Source organism: Hyla sarda, chromosome 9 (genome assembly GCF_029499605.1).
Source record: "Hyla sarda isolate aHylSar1 chromosome 9, aHylSar1.hap1, whole genome shotgun sequence".
Lineage (NCBI taxonomy): Eukaryota > Metazoa > Chordata > Amphibia > Anura > Hylidae > Hyla > Hyla sarda.
The window spans coordinates 2,956,387-2,980,305 of NC_079197.1; the positions used below are offsets into that span (position 1 = coordinate 2,956,387).

The 23,919-nt window shown below is 44.9% G+C and overlaps 1 protein-coding gene across 1 annotated transcript in view; it reads right to left on the reverse strand.

Moving 5' to 3' along the window:
* The window catches only part of NCS1 (neuronal calcium sensor 1), a 67,380-nt gene extending 51,055 nt beyond the window's left edge, over nucleotides 1–16,325 (reverse strand). The window contains exon 1 of the mRNA XM_056539582.1: nucleotides 15,726–16,325. Within this exon, the coding sequence (XP_056395557.1) occupies nucleotides 15,726–15,789 (64 nt within the window). The 5' untranslated portion in view covers nucleotides 15,790–16,325. The remainder of the gene's footprint in view (nucleotides 1–15,725) is intronic.
* Nucleotides 16,326–23,919: the final 7,594 nt, after the last annotated feature.

Below are 23,919 nucleotides of genomic sequence, written 5' to 3' on the forward strand. Positions count from 1 at the left end.
TGACCAAATGAGAGAGGAGCTGTAAATGCAGCAGGATTATTGATGATCCAGCTTTGCGTTGTGTTTTTTTGGTCTCTCTGCACCCGGCACAGCTCGTCCTTCAGAGCCGAATGCTGCGCGCTGCTCAAGGACCCAGAATTACTGTAAATGCTCCTGATTCCTGGGAGACTCATCTCTCTCCATGACTGCAATCTGCATTGTTACTATACCAGGGTGAGCGCCGGGCAGATACCACATGATGCCACCTGCCAATCAATGCACTGCCCTGACCCCGAACCCCGACAGTAATACTACCCAGAGCGACTATCCCACAGTCCCTGCACCGCAGCATGGCTATATATATATATATATATATATATATATATATATATATATATACACACACACATACATATACACACACACATATATGCACACATACTAATACGTACTAATGTCTTATGTGGCAAAGGGGCTTTAGGACTCGTGTGCGACTGCTACATCCGCCCTCCCTATAGTTACACTATGTGGTCAGGGGGGCACATACTTATGATGCCCACCGACGCATTTCACACAGGTATATGGCTTCCAATGCCCAATACAGATATGTTGCAGAAATGTTTAAGACTGTTCGGTTTTGCATTTATAGCCCTATCCAGATAAACAGAACTATTGAAGTTTGTGCAGTAGCTCTGCCAAGTGTGAATAGACCCTTATGTGAGTCTTGTGAGTGCTATGGGATGGGGTAGACAACGTGTCAGGAGCGCACAGCAACATCCCACCCCATCTAGGCTTATTATTGTAAACCAGTTCATACCGGTCTAGCAGAAAAAATAACACTGCCAGAGCCAACCCTATTACCGCCAGAGCCAACCCTATTACCGCCAGAGCCAACTCTATTACCGCCAGAGCCAACCCTATTACCGCCAGAGCCAACCCTATTACCGCCAGAGCCAACCCTATTACCGCCAGAGCCAACCCTATTACCGCCAGAGTCAACCCTATTACCGCCAGAGTCAACCCTATTACCGCCAGAGTCAACCCTATTACCCTCAGAGCCAACCCTATTACCGCCAGAGCCAACCCTATTACCGCCAGAGCCAACCCTATTACCGCCAGAGCCAACCCTATTACCGCCAGAGCCAACCTTATTACCGCCAGAGTCAACCCTATTACCGCCAGAGCCAACCCTATTACCGCCAGAGCCAACCCTATTACCGCCAGAGCCAACTCTATTACCGCCAGAGCCAACCCTATTACCGCCAGAGCCAACCCTATTACCGCCAGAGCCAACCCTATTACCGCCAGAGCCAACCTTATTACCGCCAGAGTCAACCCTATTACCGCCAGTCAACCCTATTACCGCCAGAGTCAACCCTATTACCGCCAGAGTCAACCCTATTACCCTCAGAGCCAACCCTATTACCGCCAGAGCCAACCCTATTACCGCCAGAGCCAACCCTATTACCGCCAGAGCCAACCTTATTACCGCCAGAGTCAACCCTATTACCGCCAGAGCCAACCCTATTACCGCCAGTCAACCCTATTACCGCCAGAGTCAACCCTATTACCGCCAGAGTCAACCCTATTACCCTCAGAGCCAACCCTATTACCGCCAGAGCCAACCCTATTACCGCCAGAGCCTTTCCTAAAATCACCATAGCCTAACCTGACACTGCCATGGCCATAGCCTTCCCTAACATTGCCATAGCCAAACCTGACGTCACCATAGGCAGCCCAGATCCCGTCACAGCCAACCCCGACACTGCCACAGCAAACCATAACAATACCATAGGCAAACCTGGACTGAGAAATAAACAGGCCGTTATCCTCTACAATATGGCGGCCTATCCTATGGCTGTGTGACTGGGCCTCAGAATAGCTAAGGGTTAATGTGATGGAAGGTGGTAACAACTGCCCCCAATCTGACGGGCACTCATCATTCCCTAATACACTGCTCAAAAAAATAAAGGGAACACTGCGATAACATCCTAGATCTGAATGAATGAACTAATCGTATGAAATCCTTTCCTCTTTACATAGTTGAATTCGCTGACAACAAAATCACAAAAAAAATTATCAATGGAAATCATCAACCCATGGAGGTCTGGATATGGAGTCACCCTCAAAATCACAGTGGAAAACCCCACTACAGGCTGATCCAACTTTATGTAATGTCCTTAATACAAGTCCCAATGAGGCTCAGTAGTGTGTGTGGCCTCCACGTGCCCGTATGACCTCCCTACAACGCCTGGGCATGCTCCTGATGAGGTGGAGGATGGTCTCCTGAGGGATGTTCTCCCAGACCTGGACTAAAGCATCCGCCAACTCCTGGACAGTCTGTGGTGGATGGAGCGAGACGTCCCAGATGTGCTCAATCGGATTCAGGGGAACGGGCGGCCAGTCCATAGCATCAATGCCTTCCTCTTGTAGGAACTGCTGACACACTCCAGCCACATGAGGTCTAGCATTGTCTTGTATTAGGAGGAACCCAACCGCACCAGAATATGGTCTCACAAGGGGTCTGAGGATCTCACCTCGGTACCTAATGGCAGTCAGGCTACCTCTGGCAAGCACATGGAGGGCTGTGCGGCCCCCCAAAGAAATGCCACCCCACACCATTACTGACCCACTGCCAAACCGGTAATGCTGGAGGATGTTGCAGGCAGCAGAACGTTCTTCACGGCGTTTCCAGACTCTGTCACGTCTATCACATGTGCTCAGTGTGAACCTGCTTTCATCTGTGAAGAGCACAGGGCCCCAGTGGTGAATTTGCCAATCTTGGTGTTCTCTGGCAAATGCCAAACGTCCTGCACGGTGTTGGGCTGTAAGCACAACCCCCACCTGTGGACGTCGGGCCCTCATACAACCCTCATGGAGTCTGTTTCTGACCGTATGAGTGGACACATGCACATTTGTGTTCTGCTGGAGGTCATTTTGCAGGGCTCTGGCAGTGCTCCTCCTGCTACTCCTTCAAAAAGGCGGAGGTAGCGGTCCTGCTGCTGGGTTGTTGCCCTTCTACGGCCTCCTCCACGTCTCCTGATGTACTGGTCTTTCTCCTGGTAGCGCCTCCATGCTCTGGACACTACACTGACAGACACAGCAAACCTTCTTGCCACAGCTCGCATTGATGTGCCATCCTGGATGAGCTGCACTACCTGAGCCACTTGTGTGGGTTGTAGACTCCGCCTCATGCTACCACTAGAGTGAAAGCACCGCCAGCATTCAAAAGTGACCAAAACATCAGCCAGGAAGCATAGGAACTGAGAAGTGGTCTGTGGTCACCACCTGCAGAACCACTCCTTTATTGGGGGTGTCTTGCTAATTGCCTATAATTTCAACGTGTTGTCTGTTCCATGTGAAATTGATTGTCAACCAGTGTTCTTCCTGAGTGGACAGTGGGATCTCACACAAGTGTCAGTGACTTGGAGTTACATTGTGTTGGTTATGTGTTACCTTTATTATTTTTTGAGCAGTGTATAAATGATAGGGGGGGGGGGGGGGAGGAATCGCCTCTGCTGTAATGTGACAGATATCTTTAATTTAGATCAGTGTTTCCCAACCAGGGTGCCTCCAGCTGTTGCAAGACTAAAACTCTCAGCATGCCCAGACAGCCAACGGCTGTCTGGGCATGCTGAGAGTTTTAGTTTTGCAACAGCTGGAAGCACCCTGGTTGGGAAACACTGGTGTAGATGTTCACTTTCATCCTCCAACGTGTTAAACGCGCCGTTGCGTCTTAGGGAATAAAGACATCTGCCTGGATAGAGGAGCACCCATCGCAGCCCCCTGGGCCCACACACGCAGGAACACGCGTCTCCCATGAAAGGGGCATTGGCCTCTGCCGCAGCTTCACAACAGTGACAAACAGATGCGTATATCTCCGCTATTACCGATCCCTGCGCATTAACCCTGTGTGGGGCCTGAAGGTGTGGAGGGGGAAGCAATATTCTCTATCCGTAAATCGATGTTGTTTTTGGCTTTAGAGATGAGGCCGGAGCCCGCAGAATGGAACGCAAGACAATTTTCTGGGTCTGACGTTTTGCTGCCTGGGCGTTCACGCCTCGTCACCATGGAAACCCCCCCGATTTTTGGAGTCCGATTATCTCCAAGAAAACCCACAGATAGCCGCACACGCAGGTAATTCTGCCAACGCGACGGCCTGGGCATCCTCTACGCCTGACACCAACCTATAGCATCAGGAAAAGCGTTTCCATATAGAACAGGGGCCAGCGGGGCCCGGTGTATATGAGATCTGCTACTAACCTGTATCAACACATCCACAAATGTAACATTCAGCGCCATCTCTGGTGAAACGCGATAATTACGTTACCGGCTTTATCTAAGTTTATTGCTCATAACCTTTATGTGATAACAAACGAATGTAATCGGTTCAGAGATAACAAGAAATTACTTCTATACAGCACTAACCCTACAGCCCTGAGGTTTTATCAGTACTGGAGCGTTATAAGAGGAGCGGCTGATATCATCACATATGATGTAATATATAGAGGTTATATCAGTACTGGAGCGTTATAAGAGGAGCGGCTGATATCATCACATATGATGTAATATATAGAGGTTATATCAGTGCTGGAGCGTTATAAGAGGAGCGGATGATATCACATATGATGTAATATATAGAGATTATATCAGTACTGGAGCGTTATAAGAGGAGCGGCTGATATCACATATGATGTAATATATAGAGGTTATATCAGTACTGGAGCGTTATAAGAGGAGCGGCTGATATCACATATGATGTAATATATAGAGATTATATCAGTACTGGAGCGTTATAAGAGGAGCGGCTGATATCATCACATATGATGTAATATATAGAGGTTATATCAGTACTGGAGCGTTATAAGAGGAGCGGCTGATATCACATATGATGTAATATATAGAGATTATATCAGTACTGGAGCATTATAAGAGGAGCGGCTGATATCAGTCACATATGATGTAATATATAGAGATTATATCAGTACTGGAGCGTTATAAGAGGAGCGGCTGATATCACATATGATGTAATATATAGAGGTTATATCAGTACTGGAGCATTATAAGAGGAGTGGCTGATATCACATATGATGTAATATATAAAGGTTATATCAGTACTGGAGCATTATAAGAGGAGCGGATGATATCATCACATATGATGTAATATATAGAGATTATATCAGTACTGGAGCGTTATAAGAGGAGCGGCTGATATCACATATGATGTAATATATAGAGGTTATATCAGTACTGGAGCGTTATAAGAGGAGCGGCTGATATCACATATGATGTAATATATAGAGATTATATCAGTACTGGAGCGTTATAAGAGGAGCGGCTGATATCATCACATATGATGTAATATATAGAGGTTATATCAGTACTGGAGCGTTATAAGAGGAGCGGCTGATATCAGTCACATATGATGTAATATATAGAGATTATATCAGTACTGGAGCTTTATAAGAGGAGCGGCTGATATCATCACATATGATGTAATATATAGAGGTTATATCAGTACTGGAGCGTTATAAGAGGAGCGGTTGATATCAGTCACATATGATGTAATATATAGAGATTATATCAGTACTGGAGCGTTATAAGAGGAGCGGCTGATATCATCACATATGATGTAATATATAGAGATTATATCAGTACTGGAGCGTTATAAGAGGAGCGGCTGATATCAGTCACATATGATGTAATATATAGAGATTATATCAGTGCTGGAGTGTTATAAGAGGAGCGGCTGATATCATCACATATGATGTAATATATAGAGGTTATATCAGTACTGGAGCGTTATAAGAGGAGAGGCTGATATTAGTCACATATGATGTAATATATAGAGGTTATATCAGTACTGGAGCGTTATAAGAGGAGCGGCTGATATCATCACATATGATGTAATATATAGAGATTATATCAGTACTGGAGTGTTATAAGAGGAGCGGCTGGTATCATCACATATGATGTAATATATAGAGATTATATCAGTACTGGAGCGTTATAAGAGGAGCGGCTGATATCAGTCACATATGATGTAATATATAGAGGTTATATCAGTACTGGAGCGTTATAAGAGGAGCGGCTGATGTCAGTCACATATGATGTAATATATAGAGATTATATCAGTACTGGAGCGTTATAAGAGGAGCGGCTGATATCACATATGATGTAATATATAGAGGTTATATCAGTACTGGAGCGTTATAAGAGGAGCGGCTGATATCACATATGATGTAATATATAGAGATTATATCAGTACTGGAGCGTTATAAGAGGAGCGGCTGATATTGGTCACATATGATGTAATATATAGGGGTTATATCAGTACTGGAGCGTTATAAGAGGAGTGGCTGATATCAGTCACATATGATGTAATATATAGAGGTTATATCAGTACTGGAGCGTTATAAGAGGAGCGGCTGATATCATCACATATGATGTAATATATAGAGGTTATATCAGTACTGGAGCGTTATAAGAGGAGCGGCTGATATCATCACATATGATGTAATATATAGAGATTATATCAGTACTGGAGCGTTATAAGAGGAGCGGCTGATATCACATATGATGTAATATATAGAGGTTATATCAGTACTGGAGCGTTATAAGAGGAGCGGCTGATATCACATATGATGTAATATATAGAGGTTATATCAGTACTGGAGCGTTATAAGAGGAGCGGCTGATATCATCACATATGATGTAATATATAGAGGTTATATCAGTACTGGAGCGTTATAAGAGGAGCGGCTGATATCACATATGATGTAATATATAGAGGTTATATCAGTACTGGAGCGTTATAAGAGGAGCGGATGATATCATCACATATGATGTAATATATAGAGGTTATATCAGTACTGGAGCGTTATAAGAGGAGCGGCTGATATCAGTCACATATGATGTAATATATAGAGATTATATCAGTACTGGAGCGTTATAAGAGGAGCGGCTGATATCACATATGATGTAATATATAGAGATTATATCAGTACTGGAGCGTTATAAGAGGAGCGGCTGATATCAGTCACATATGATGTAATATATAGAGATTATATCAGTACTGGAGCGTTATAAGAGGAGCGGCTGATATCATCACATATGATGTAATATATAGAGATTATATCAGTACTGGAGCGTTATAAGAGGAGCGGCTGATATCAGTCACATATGATGTAATATATAGAGGTTATATCAGTACTGGAGCTTTATAAGAGAAGCGGCTGATATCAGTCACATATGATGTAATATATAGAGGTTATATCAGTACTGGAGCGTTATAAAAGGAGCGGCTGATATCATCACATATGATGTAATATATAGAGGTTATATCAGTACTGGAGCGTTATAAGAGGAGCTACTGATATCATCACATATGATGTAATATATAGAGGTTATATCAGTACTGGAGCGTTATAAGAGGAGCGGCTGATATCAGTCACATATGATGTAATATATAGAGATGATATCAGTACTGGAGCGTTATAAGAGGAGCGGCTGATATCACATATGATGTAATATATAGAGGTTATATCAGTACTGGAGCGTTATAAGAGGAGCGGATGATATCATCACATATGATGTAATATATAGAGGTTATATCAGTACTGGAGTGTTATAAGAGGAGCGGCTGATATCATCACATATGTAATATATAGAGGTTATATCAGTACTGGAGCGTTATAAGAGGAGCGGATGATATCATCACATATGAAGTAATATATAGAGGTTATATCAGTACTGGAGTGTTATAAGAGGAGCGGCTGATATCATCACATATGTAATATATAGAGGTTATATCAGTACTGGAGCATTATAGGAGGAGCGGCTGATATCACATATGATGTAATATATAGAGATTATATCAGTACTGGAGCGTTATAAGAGGAGCGGCTGATATCATCACATGATGTAATATATAGAGGTTATATCAGTACTGGAGCGTTATAAGAGGAGCGGCTGATATCATCACATATGATGTAATATATAGAGATTATATCAGTACTGGAGCGTTATAAGAGGAGCGGCTGATATCAGTCACATATGATGTAATATATAGAGATTATATCAGTACTGGAGTGTTATAAGAGGAGCGGCTGATATCATCACATATGATGTAATATATAGAGATTATATCAGTACTGGAGTGTTATAAGGAGCGGCTGATATCATCACATATGATGTAATATATAGAGATTATATCAGTACTGGAGCGTTATAAGAGGAGCGGCTGATATCATCACATATGATGTAATATATAGAGGTTATATCAGTACTGGAGCGTTATAAGAGGAGCGGCTGATATCAGTCACATATGATGTAATATATAGAGATTATATCAGTACTGGAGCGTTATAAGAGGAGCGGCTGATATCATCACATATGATGTAATATATAGAGGTTATATCAGTACTGGAGCGTTATAAGAGGAGCGGCTGATATCACATATGATGTAATATATAGAGATTATATCAGTACTGGAGCGTTATAAGAGGAGCGGCTGATATCACATATGATGTAATATATAGAGATTATATCAGTACTGGAGCGTTATAAGAGGAGCGGCTGAGTCAGACAGAACAGCTCGCAGGATTGTGAGAAAAACAATTCAAAACCCACGTTTGACTGCACAATCCCTCCAGAAAGATCTGGCAGACACTGGAGTTGTGGTACACTATTCCACTATAAAGAGATACTTGTACAAATATGGTCTTCATGGAAGAGTCATCAGAAGAAAACCTCTTCTACGTCATCACCACAAAAATCAGCATTTGAACTTTGCAAATGAACATATAGACAAGCCTGATGCATTTTGGAAACAAGTTCTGTGAAAATTGAACTTTTTGAGCAAAGGTACGTTTGGAGTAGAAGGGGAACAGAATTTAATAAAAAGAACCTCTGTCCAACTGTTAAGCATGGGGGTGGATCAATCATGCTTTGGGGTTGCATTGCAGCCAGTGGGACAGGGAACATCTCACAAGTAGAAGGAAAAATGGATTCAATAAAATTTCAGCAAATTTTGGATGCTAACTTGATGCAATCTGGGAAAAAGCTGAAGTTAAAGAGAGGATGGCTTCTACAAATGGATAATGATCCTAAACACACCTCGAAATCCATGGGGGATTACATCAAGAGGCATAAACTGAAGGTTTTGCTATGGCCTTCACAATCACCTGACCTCAACATAATTGAAAATCTATGGATAGACCTTAAAAGAGCAGTGCGTGACAGACAGCCCAGAAATCTCAAAGAACTGGAAGACTTTTGTAAGGAAGAATGGGCAAAGATACTTCAAACAAGAATTGAAAGACTCTTGGCTGCTACAAAAAGTGTTTACAAGCTGCGATACTTACCAAAGGGGGCAGTACAAGATATTAACTCTGCAGGGGGCACAAACTTTTGCCGACGCCAATGTTTTGTTTTCTGTTATTTTGAAAGTGTAAATGATGGAAATAAAATGTAACTTTTGTTGACATATTATAAGAATCTCTAATCTGTAAATTGATGCCTTTTGGAGATTTTTCATCTTTCCTTGGTTTCTTTATGCACATTAATACTCATTTTTACTTGGGTGCCCAAACTTTTGATCCCCACTGTAGATATGAGATAGATATGAGATAGATAGATAGATATGAGATAGATATGAGATAGATAGATATATAGATAGATATGAGATAGATATGAGATAGATATGAGATAGATAGATATGAGATAGATAGATATGAGATAGATAGATATGAGATAGATAGATATGAGATAGATAGATGTGAGATAGATAGATATGAGATAGATAGATATGAGATAGATAGATATGAGATAGATAGATGTGAGATAGATAGATGTGATAGATAGATATGAGATAGATAGATATGAGATAGATAGATATGAGATAGATAGATATGAGATAGATAGATATGAGATAGATAGATATGAGATAGATAGATAGATAGATATGAGATAGATAGATATGAGATAGATAGATGTGAGATAGATAGATGTGAGATAGATAGATGTGAGATAGATAGATATGATAGATAGATATGATAGATAGATATGAGATAGATAGATATGAGATAGATAGATAGATATGAGATAGATAGATATGAGATAGATAGATGTGAGATAGATAGATATGATAGATAGATATGAGATAGATAGATATGAGATAGATAGATAGATATGAGATAGATAGATAGATATGAGATAGATAGATAGATAGATAGATATGAGATAGATAGATAGATATGAGATAGATAGATATGAGATAGATAGATATGAGATAGATAGATATGAGATAGATAGATAGATATGAGATAGATATGGGATAGATAGATATGAGATAGATAGATATGAGATAGATAGATATGAGATAGATATGAGATAGATAGATAGATATGAGATAGATAGATAGATATGAGATAGATATGAGATAGATAGATAGATATGAGATAGATAGATATGAGATAGATAGATAGATATGAGATAGATATGGGATAGATAGATAAGAGATAGATATGAGATAGATAGATAGATATGAGATAGATATGAGATAGATAGATATGAGATAGATAGATATGAGATAGATAGATAGATATGAGATAGATATGGGATAGATAGATAGATAGATATGAGATAGATATGGGATAGATAGATATGAGATAGATAGATATGAGATAGATATGAGATAGATAGATATGAGATAGATAGATATGAGATAGATAGATATGAGATAGATAGATAGATATGAGATAGATATGGGATAGATAGATAGATATGAGATAGATATGGGATAGATAGATAGATATGAGATAGATATGAGATAGATATGGGATAGATAGATAGATAGATATGAGATAGATAGATATGAGATAGATAGATATGAGATAGATAGATATGAGATAGATAGATATGAGATAGATAGATATGAGATAGATAGATATGAGATAGATAGATATGAGATAGATAGATATGAGATAGATAGATATGAGATAGATAGATATGAGATAGATATGGGATAGATAGATAGATATGTCCTGAAGAACCTACAATGTACGTAGAACATGTTTCGGGCTCCTGTATACTGTGCACCAGATGTCACACTGGATATTCTGCATCATAACAACTGGATAGATACAATGTAACACAGTTTGGGGGAATATATACAGGGGGCTCCTGCATTATTACACACCGATCCAGCCCTGGGGCAGCTCTGCTACCTGTCAGTGACCAGTCCAGCATCAGGGGCAACTCTGCTACCTGTCAGTCATCAGCACAACACCAATGATCATTCCAGATCCAGGGTCAGTTCTGTTACCTGTCAGTGACCTGCACACCCCCTGCACACACCCCCTGCACACACACCCTGCACACACCCCCTGCACACACCCCCTGCACACCCCCTGCACACACATCCAGCACACCCCCTGCACACACATCCAGCACACCCCCTGCACACACCCCCTGCACACACACCCTGCACACACCCCCTGCACACACCCCCTGCACACCCCCTGCACACACATCCAGCACACCCCCTGCACACACATCCAGCACACCCCCTACATCATCACAGGACAGGACCCCCACCACTGCACCCCACATCATCACTGCACAGGACAGGACCCCCACCACTGCACCCCACATCATCACTGCACAGGACAGGACCCCCACCACTGCACCCCACATCATCACTGCACAGGACAGGACCCCCACCACTGCACCCCACATCATCACTGCACAGGACAGGACCCCCACCACTGCACCCCACATCATCACTGCACAGGACCCCCACCACTGCACCCCACATCATCACTGCACAGGTCAGGACTCCCACCACTGCACCCCACATCATCACTGCACAGGACAGGACCCCCACCACTGCACCCCACATCATCACTGCACAGGACAGGACCCCCACCACTGCACCCCACATCATCACTGCACAGGACCCCCACCACTGCACCCCACATCATCACTGCACAGGACCCCCACCACTGCACCCCACATCACTGCACAGGACAGGACCCCCACCACTGCACCCCACATCATCACTGCACAGGACAGGACCCCCACCACTGCACCCCACATCATCACTGCATAGGACCCCCACCACTGCACCCCACATCATCACTGCACAGGTCAGGACTCCCACCACTGCACAGGACCCCCACCACTGCACCCCACATCATCACTGCACAGGACAGGACCCCCACATCATCACTGCACAGGACAGGACCCCCACCACTGCACCCCACATCATCACTGCACAGGACAGGACCCCCACCACTGCACCCCACATCATCACTGCACAGGACCCCCACCACTGCACCCCACATCATCACTGCACAGGACCCCCACCACTGCACCCCACATCATCACTGCACAGGACCCCCACCACTGCACCCCACATCATCATTGCACAGGACCCCCACCACTGCACCCCCCATCATCACTGCACAGGTCAGGACCCCCACCACTGCACCCCACATCATCACTGCACAGGACCCCCACCACTGCACCCCCCATCATCACTGCACAGGACAGGACCCCCACATCATCACTGCACAGGACAGGACCCCCACCACTGCACCCCACATCATCACTGCACAGGACAGGACCCCCACATCATCACTGCACAGGACAGGACCCCCACCACTGCACCCCACATCATCACTGCACAGGACAGGACCCCCACCACTGCACCCCACATCATCACTGCACAGGACCCCCACCACTGCACCCCACATCATCACTGCACAGGACAGGACCCCCACCACTGCACCCCACATCATCACTGCATAGGACCCCCACCACTGCACCCCACATCATCACTGCACAGGTCAGGACTCCCACCACTGCACAGGACCCCCACCACTGCACCCCACATCATCACTGCACAGGACAGGACCCCCACATCATCACTGCACAGGACAGGACCCCCACCACTGCACCCCACATCATCACTGCACAGGACAGGACCCCCACCACTGCACCCCACATCATCACTGCACAGGACAGGACCCCCACCACTGCACCCCACATCATCACTGCACAGGACAGGACCCCACCACTGCACCCCACATCATCACTGCACAGGACAGGACCCCCACCACTGCACCCCACATCATCACTGCACAGGACCCCCACCACTGCACCCCACATCATCACTGCACAGGACCCCCACCACTGCACCCCACATCATCACTGCACAGGACCCCCACCACTGCACCCCACATCATCACTGCACAGGACCCCCACCACTGCACCCCACATCGTCACTGCACAGGACCCCCACCACTGCACCCCACATCGTCACTGCACAGGACAGGACCCCCACCACTGCACCCCACATCGTCACTGCACAGGTCAGGACCCCCACCACTGCACCCCACATCGTCACTGCACAGGACAGGACCCCCACCACTGCACCCCACATCGTCACTGCACAGGACAGGACCCCCACCACTGCACCCCACATCATCACTGCACAGGACAGGACCCCCACCACTGCACCCCACATCATCACTGCACAGGACCCCCACCACTGCACCCCACATCATCACTGCACAGGACCCCCACCACTGCACCCCACATCATCACTGCACAGGACCCCCACCACTGCACCCCACATCATCACTGCACAGGACCCCCACCACTGCACCCCACATCATCACTGCACAGGACCCCCACCACTGCACCCCACATCGTCACTGCACAGGACCCCCACCACTGCACCCCACATCGTCACTGCACAGGACAGGACCCCCACCACTGCACCCCACATAGTCACTGCACAGGTCAGGACCCCCACCACTGCACCCCACATCGTCACTGCACAGGACAGGACCCCCACCACTGCACCCCACATCGTCACTGCACAGGACAGGACCCCCACCACTGCACCCCACATCGTCACTGCACAGGACAGGACCCCCACCACTGCACCCCACATCGTCACTGCACAGGACAGGACCCCCACCACTGCACCCCACATCATCACTGCACAGGACAGGACCCCCACCACTGCACCCCACATCATCACTGCACAGGACAGGACCCCCACCACTGCACCCCACATCATCACTGCACAGGACAGGACCCCCACCACTGCACCCCACATCATCACTGCACAGGACAGGACCCCCACCACTGCACCCCACATCATCACTGCACAGGACAGGACCCCCACCACTGCACCCCACATCATCACTGCACAGGACCCCCACCACTGCACCCCACATCATCACTGCACAGGACCTCCACCACTGCACCCCACATCATCACTGCACAGGACCCCCACCACTGCACCCCACATCATCACTGCACAGGACCCCCACCACTGCACCCCACATCATCACTGCACAGGACCCCCACCACTGCACCCCACATCGTCACTGCACAGGTCAGGACCCCCACCACTGCACCCCACATCGTCACTGCACAGGACAGGACCCCCACCACTGCACCCCACATCATCACTGCACAGGACAGGACCCCCACCACTGCACCCCACATCCTCACTGCACAGGACAGGACCCCCACCACTGCGCCCCACATCATCACTGCACAGGACAGGACCCCCACCACTGCGCCCCACATCATCACTGCACAGGACAGGACCCCCACCACTGCACCCCACATCATCACTGCACAGGACAGGACCCCCACCACTGCGCCCCACATCATCACTGCACAAGACCCCCACCACTGCGCCCCACATCATCACTGCACAGGACCCCCACCACTGCACCCCACATCATCACTGCACAGGACCCCCACCACTGCACCCCACATCATCACTGCACAGGACCCCCACCACTGCACCCCACATCACTGCACAGGACAGGACCCCCACCACTGCACCCCACATCATCACTGCACAGGACAGGACCCCCACCACTGCACCCCACATCATCACTGCACAGGACAGGACCCCCACCACTGCACCCCACATCATCACAGGACAGGACCCCCACCACTGCACCCCACATCATCACTGCACAGGACAGGACCCCCACCACTGTACCCCCACATCATCACTGCACAGGACAGGACCCCCACCACTGTACCCCCACATCATCACTGCACAGGACAGGACCCCCACATCATCACTGCATAGGTCAGGACCCCCACCACTGCACCCCACATCATCACTGCACAGGACCCCCACCACTGCACCCCACATCATCACTGCACAGGACCCCCACCACTGCACCCCACATCATCACTGCACAGGACAGGACCCCCACCACTGCACCCCACATCATCACTGCACAGGACAGGACCCCCACATCATCACTGCACCCCACATCATCACTGCACAGGACAGGACCCCCACATCATCACTGCACAGGACCCCCACCACTGCACCCCACATCATCACTGCACAGGACAGGACCCCCACCACTGCACCCCCACATCATCAGAGGACAGGACCCCCACCACTGCACCCCACATCATCACTGCACAGGACAGGACCCCCACCACTGCACCCCACATCATCACTGCATAGGTCAGGACCCCCACCACTGCACCCCACATCATCACTGCACAGGACAGGACCCCCACCACTGCACCCCACATCATCACTGCACAGGACCCCCACCACTGCACCCCACATCATCACTGCACAGGACAGGACCTCCACATCATCACTGCATAGGTCAGGACCCCCACAACCAGTCCTTGACTGTCCACGTCCACCCACCGCCCCTGCACCCACCCGGGGCACTCACAGTAGGTCTTCCTGGTCAGCTCCTCCACCACCTCCGGCTTCAGTTTGCTGTTGGATTTGCCCATTGTCTCGGCCTCCGATGGTTAATTCATGAATCGCAGCCTCCAGATGTCCCGGGCGGAGGCCGCGTCTGTGGAGAGGAGTGTGCGCTCAGGTTACAGCCTCTCCCCTGTGTCCTGGTGGGGCCCCGGAGCGGAGTCCAGATAATGGTAGGGCCCCTGAACTGTGTCCTGACAATGGTGGGGCCCCTGAGCTGTGTCCTGACAATGGTGGGGCCCCTGAGCTGTGTCCTGACAATGGTGGGGCCCCTAAGCTGTAGTCTTTGTCCTGGTGGGGCCCCTGAGCTGTGGCCTCTCTTGTGTCCTGTTGGGGCCCCTGAGTTGTGGCCTCTCCTGTGTTCTGGTGGGGCCCCTAAGCTGTGGCCTCTCCTGTGTTCTTGTGGGGCCCCTGAGCTGTATCCTCTCTCCTGTGTCCTGTTGGGGCCCCTGAGCTGTATCCTCTCTCCTGTGTCCTGTTGGGGCCCCTGAGCTCTCGGCTGTGCTGCTTGTGTGGTTGTCCCTGGTTACTTGACTCTGCTACACATGCTCTGTCCCTGCAGTCTCCTCCTATGTCTCTCATTCACTGGCTGCAGCTCTCCTGCTCCCTGGGCCTCCCTCCCTCCTCCTGGCAGCCCCCCCTTCCTCCTCCTGGCAGCCTCCCTCTCTGACACCCTCCTTTGCAGATAACGCCTCTCTTCTCTCTCCACTCACAATTGCTTTTCTTTCATGTCCACATCCCCAGTTATCTGCTGAGTCCATTAACCTCTGCTCATTGTCTCCTCCGCTGCGGATGATTATTCGGAGTCTTGTAGACGCTGCAGCCATCAGCAGAGGTTACAGTAGCCCAGGCGGGTGACACTCAGGTCATGTGCTGGGGCCACAGATCCCTCCAGGCAAAACCAATAATTCGAAGCTTGGAAACTACTGAAACAATTGCTACAGATTGGAAGCAAACTACATGATAGAGTCTTAAAGTAATGCCGCATCCGCAGGGACCCCACTGATCAGATTAATGAGGAGCAGGTTTGTTACAGTGTGTCACCACAGTAGTAAGGAGATTACATGAGGAGGAGGTTTGTTACAGTGTGTCACCCCAGTAGTAAGGTCATTAAATGAGGAGGAGGTTTGTTACAGTGTGTCACCCCAGTAGTAAGGAGATTACATTAGGAGGGGGTTTGTTACAGTGTGTCACCCCAATAGTAAGGTGGGGCCTGTGAAAGGGCGGAGCCAATGGGCGGGGTCTAGGGGCAGCAAAATTATTTTTCACCTAGGGGGGTAAAAATCCTTGCACCAGCCCTGCTGGGGTCCTATATATATATATATATATATATATATATATATATATATATATAATCTTCCTGTGGCTGCTGAGGACAGGTACAATGTTTTTGCAGAATCCGGAATTCCATTCACCACAATGTTTAAAGGGAACTCCGGTACTAGACATCGTATCCCTTATCAACCGGATAGGGGTTAAGAGGTTTGATCACAGGGGGTCAGACCGCTGGGACCCCTGAAATAACCAGCCGGCCACCCCGGCATCATTTATGTTCAGAACGTTGGCTGTGGCCCCTCCAATCATGTCTATAGGAGAGGTGGACACAATCGCCAGGTCTCCCATAGAGATATATGGAGGGGTGTGACGGACACTGGGGTCTACAGTAATCCGGCATGGAACGGAGACCACTCAGCACAGGCGGATTACCATGGTGCCGGGCAGGAGATTGCGGGGGTCCCTGGACAGGGGATCATATATCTAGTACCGGAGTTCCCCTTTAACTTCAACATACATTTTTCCTCCTGATTCTGCATGGGAAATCCGCCGTGCGAACATAACCTCAGACAGACATTCAGCTACTTCTCCTGAACCCTCCATGCACATGCATGCTAACCTAAGCTGAGCATACATGTTCTGAATGGAGGGAGGAGAGAGCTGCTGCCAGATATGCCTGCTGGCAACTAACCAAGCCTGTTGACATTTGGCATGCATGACCCTTTCCTCCAAAGTTGGGAAACCACAGTAAGGCTGGGTTCACACCACGATTTTTCTATACAGTTTTTGGATAGGTTTTTTTTTTTTTTTTTTTTTTTTTTAACCGTATGCAACCGTACAGCAAACCGTGGCCATAGACTTCCCATTCAAAACCGTATGCACCATATTGTATACGGTTGTCTCCGTTTTTCAAACCACACCGTTGTTTACTTTTTTTTCTTGACAGAAAACCGTTGCCTACCGTATTGACCCGTATACGTTTTTTGTTTTTTTTTACATGGGAGTCAATGGGAACCGTACAGACCTGTATGTGCGTACGGTTCCATCCAGTTTTCACCATACGGTTTTTGACTTTGCACAGTTTTTTTTTCCTGGAATTTCAATCAAACAAGTGAAACTTTATTCATAATGGAGTGAAAAGTTCAAAACGTATACGTTTTTTTTCTTAAAAAACGCATGCAACCGAATATCATTTTTCAAACCGTATACAGATAAAACTTTGTACGCACGTTTTGATACAGTTTAGTCCGGTTTTGAGGAATCCGTTTTTTTTAAATCAAAAACCTGATAAAAAACAGTATTGCAAAAACGTGGTGTGAACCCACCCAAAGCATTAGATCAGTGCTCTTTAAACTGTTGCTCTGTAGATGTTGCAAAACTACAACTCCCAGCATGCCCGGACAGCCAACGGCTGTCCGGGCATTCTGGGAGTTGTAGTTTTGCAAAAGCTGGAGGTCCACAGTTTGGAGACTACTGCATTAGATGGTCGGCTGATCCTTTTCCTCAGACATACGTAAGGATTTACACTGGAGTGGGGGTGATTACAAAATACACCATACTGACCTGCCCTGAGCCCCCACAGCTTCAGTTCCAGTGGCTCCAGTCTCTGCCGTGACCCAACTCAATGACCAGTGATAAGCTGAGCGGGCACCAAACAGCATCTAAAGTGGTGATGCAGCGGGGACCATCAGAATGGCAGCTTCAGGGACTGGGGTCAGTATGGATTGTTTTGTATTTTTAAAGCACCCCCACTCCAGAAAACTCCTTGAAGACAAGTGAACCCCATCTGTTGTTCCCTATTATCAGCCATTTCATTCTGGGGGAGGCTGATTCACCTATTGTTGTGTTCTTCAACGGTAAAAAAAAAAAAAAATAAGTCAAAAATCGTCCCTGCCCCCACTATACTGACTGATATTTGGTTCATGGTCCCTTCCTGTTCGGGTGGTCCCCTATAATAAGTAGGGATCAGTGTATGAACCAAACAGCTGTAGCCCAGTGTGCCAATCCTGCAGGGTGCCATGGGTCACCCCCTATATAGTGACCATATATATATATATATATATATATATAGGAGTATACAGAAACCCTTCCTGCAGAGCTACAATGTATCCGTGATATTGGGGTCAGTATGGGGGGCTCCTACTCTGAGTGCAGCCAAGGACCCCTCAGTAGGTGGCAGCAGCCCCCCCCCCCCCTGGTCTCCATTGCTGAACGTTCTGCACAGATGAGGGGGTGTTTGGCAGTGTGATTCGGGCAGAAGGTCGTCGCCATCAGATGATCCGCTCCCTGCTATATAATTTCTGTAATTATGACTCCGCGCACCATCTCCATGGGGACGTTTTGAGGACTTTTACTTCAAGTAACGGCACGCTTCTGGGGATTTTATAACTGGATATTTATTTTACAGTTGTGTGTGGTCTAAGGAAATAAGGACATGTATTGGGGCTCGAAGGGTCCTTTATACTCCAATATTCCTGATGGGACCCACTCCTGGAGGCTGATATATCCCTTCCCAGGGGCGTAGCTATAGAGGGCGCAGAGGTCGCAGTCGCAGCAGGGCCCCAAAGCACATCTGCCCCATAAGAAACCAGTTTTTTTAATTGGCACAAGGGGACCTGTTGCAGATTTTGCATCGGGGCCCATACAAGTAATGCCTCTGTCCGTTCGGGGGAACCCCTCATAATGAATTATATTGATTATGATGTCACGTTTCTGTATATGCCCCAGTCGTTTGGGGCCCAGTTACAATTGCTACCACATCGATACAACGCTGGTCTATACGATACCTTGTCACCTGCCCCATGATGATATGTGGAGCTCAAGCCCTGACCGCAGCCTCATTGATGGCCGCCACCATTAAAGGGGTACTCCGGTGGAAAACTTTTTTTTTTTTTTTTTTTATCAACTGGTGCCAGAAAGGTAAACAGATTTGTAAATAACTTCTATAAAAAAAAAATCTTAATCCTTCCAGTACTTATTAGCTGCTGAATACTACAGCGGAAATTCTTTTCTTTTTGGAACACAGAGCTCTCTGCTGACATCATGAGCACAGTGCTCTCTGCTGACATCTCTGTCCATTTTAAGAACTGTTCAGACTAAGAGAAAATCCCCATAGAAAACATATGCTGCTCTGGACAGTTCCTAAAATGGACAGAGATGTCAGCAGAGAGCACTGTGCTCGTGATGTCAGAAGAGAGCTCTGTGTTCCAAAAATAAATGAATTTCCTCTGTAGTATTAGGCAGCTAATAAGTACTGGAACGATTAAGATTTTTTTTTATATAGATGTAATTTACAAATCTGATTAACTTTCTGGCACCATTTGATTTAAAAAAAATAAAAAAAAGTTTTCCACCGGAGTACCCCTTTAATCCATGTAAGGCTGTGTTCACATTATGCTACAGTATGTGAACACATTCAGTCTATGCACTGAAATGACTCCTGGCTCATAGGCTGAATGGAGTTATAGGTCCCCATTGACCCTCTATAGCAGTGGTCTCCAACCTGCGGACCTCCAGATGTTGCAAAACTACAACTCCCAGCATGCCCGGACAGCCAACGGCTGTCCGGGCATGCTGGGAGTTGTAGTTTTGCAACATCTGGAGGTCCGCAGGTTGGAGACCACTCGGCTGTCCGGGCATGCTAGGAGTTGTAGTTTGCAACATCTGGAGGTCCGCAGGTTGGAGACCACTACTCTATAGTATTCAACTGTAACTGCGTCCTTAGGATACAGATACAACTTGGGGTATATGGCGGCAGTGTAAACTGACCCCCCCCCCCCCCTCTTGTGTACGCCCCTGCTACAACATATACTTTATTCAGCTATTCAGTGGCCAAGATATGAACGTCAGAATTATATGTCAGAGGAATCCACATCTTCACGACACTAATAAAGACATATGTTCATTTCCCTGCGATGAAGATATACACAGGCGTACGACCGCACCCTCCCCGCTCCGTCACACATCCCAACACTGTGCAGCGTTACATCTAAACTCCTAATAAATCCCAGGATTATCCAGAGCCATGAAATGATTTCTATTTTCCTAAATTAGATTAAGACATTGATGCTCTAAGCTTCCAGCTGTCCCTATGGCCTCCCCCCAAAAAATGGTGGCCACTTATCTCTTTTATAGTAGTTATATTTCTGCACATAAGGGGCGGTATTATAGTAGTTATATTCTTGTATATAGGAGCAGTATTATAGTAGTTATATTCTTGTATATAGGAGACAGCATTATAGTAGATATATTCTTGTATATAGGAGGCAGTATTATAGTAGTTATATTCTTGTATATAGGAGGCAGTATTATAGTAGTTATATTCTTGTATATAGGGGCAGTATTATAGTAGTTATATTCTTGTATATAGGAGGCAGTATTATAGTAGTTATATTCTTGTATATAGGAGACAGTATTATAGTAGTTATATTCTTGTATATAGGGGCAGTATTATAGTAGTTATATTCTTGTATATAGGGGCAGTATTATAGTAGTTATATTCTTGTATATAGGGGCAGTATTATAGTAGTTATATTCTTGTATATAGGAGGCAGTATTATAGTAGTTATATTCTTGTATATAGGAGACAGTATTATAGTAGTTATATTCTTGTATATAGGGGGCAGTATTATAGTAGTTATATTCTTGTATATAGGAGGCAGTATTATAGTAGTTATATTCTTGTATATAGGGGCAGTATTATAGTAGTTATATTCTTGTATATAGGAGGCAGTATTATAGTAGTTATATTCTTGTATATAGGAGCAGTATTATAGTAGTTATATTCTTGTATATAGGAGCAGTATTATACTAGTTATATTCTTGTATATAGGAGCAGTATTATAGTAGTTATATTCTTTTATATAGGAGCAGTATTATAGTAGTTATATTCTTGTATATAGTAGCAGTATAATAGTAGTTATATTCTTTTATATAGAGAGCAGTATTATAGTAGATATATTCTTGTATATAGGAGCAGTATTATAGTAGTATATTCTTGTATATAGGAGCAGTATTATAGTAGATATATTCTTGTATATAGGAGCAGTATTATAGTAGATATATTCTTGTATATAGGAGCAGTATTATAGTAGATATATTCTTGTGTATAGGAGCAGTATTATAGTAGTTATATTCTTGTATATAGGAGGCAGTATTATAGTAGTTATATTCTTGTATATTGGAGAAGTATTATAGTAGATATATTCTTGTATATAGAGGCAGTATTATAGTAGATATATTCTTGTATATAGGTGCAGTATTATAGTAGTTATATTCTTGTATATAGGTGCAGTATTATAGTAGTTATATTCTTGTATATAGGAGCAGTATTATAGTAGTCATATTATTGTATATAGGAGCAGTATTATAGTAGTTATATTCTTGTATATAGGAGCAGTATTATAGTAGTTATATTCTTGTATATAGGAGCAGTATTATAGTAGTTATATTCTTGTATATAGGAGCAGTATTATAGTAGTTATATTATTGTATATAGGTGCAGTATTATAGTAGTTATATTCTTGTATATAGGAGCAGTATTATAGTAGTTATATTATTGTATATAGGAGCAGTATTATAGTAGTTATATTCCTATATATAGGAGCAGTATTATAGTAGTTATATTCTTGTATATAGGAGCAGTATTATAGTAGTTATATTCTTGTATATAGGAGCAGTATTATAGTAGTTATATTCTTGTATATAGGAGCAGTATTATAGTAGTTATATTCTGTATATAGGAGACAGTATTATAGTAGTTATATTCTTGTATATAGGAGCAGTATTATAGTAGTTATATTCTTGTATATAGGAGCAGTATTATAGTAGTTATATTCTTGTATATAGGAGCAGTATTATAGTAGTTATATTCTTGTATATAGGAGCAGTATTATAGTAGTTATATTCTTGTATATAGGAGCAGTATTATAGTAGTTATATTATTGTATATAGGAGCAGTATTATAGTAGTTATATTCTTGTATATAGGAGGCAGTATTATAGTAGTTATATTCTTTTATATAGGAGCAGTATTATAGTAGTTATATTCTTGTATATAGGGGCAGTATTATAGTAGTTATATTCTTGTATATAGGAGACAGTATTATAGTAGTTATATTCTTGTATATAGGAGCAGTATTATAGTAGTTATATTCTTGTATATAGGCGCAGTATTATAGTAGATATAGTCTTGTATATAGGAGCAGTATTATAGTAGTTATATTCTTGTATATAGGAGCAGTATTATAGTAGTTATATTCTTGTATATAGGAGTCAGTATTATAGTAGTTATATTCTTGTATATAGGCGCAGTATTATAGTAGATATATTGTTGTATATAGGAGCAGTATTATAGTAGTTATATTCTTGTATATAGGAGTCAGTATTATAGTAGTTATATTCTTGTATATAGGAGCAGTATTATAGTAGTTATATTCTTGTATATAGGAGCAGTATTATAGTAGTTATATTCTTGTATATAGGAGCAGTATTATAGTAGTTATATTCTTGTATATAGGGGACAGTATTAGAGTAATAATAAGCTATCATTACCATATCTACACTAGGGATGTTATGTGAACATTGACTGTAATTGTTTATGCCATTATTCCCTCTCTTGTATAATTTGCTTTACTGACAGAGACCCCATAAGTCTGGATGGTGTACCTATTGTATCACATTGACACCATCTGGCAGAGGAATGTATATATTTAGGAAATTCTCCTTTTTTTGCAAATATTTGTGTTACCATAGTCCGGAGCCACCTCCAGCACAGACGTGTATGTCGCCTGGTTTTACGTATGAGGATAACGGACACTGTGGGTGGTCACTGGTGTTTATACATAAGGCCTTGTTGATACGGTAAGGGAAGTAGATCACGTTTTT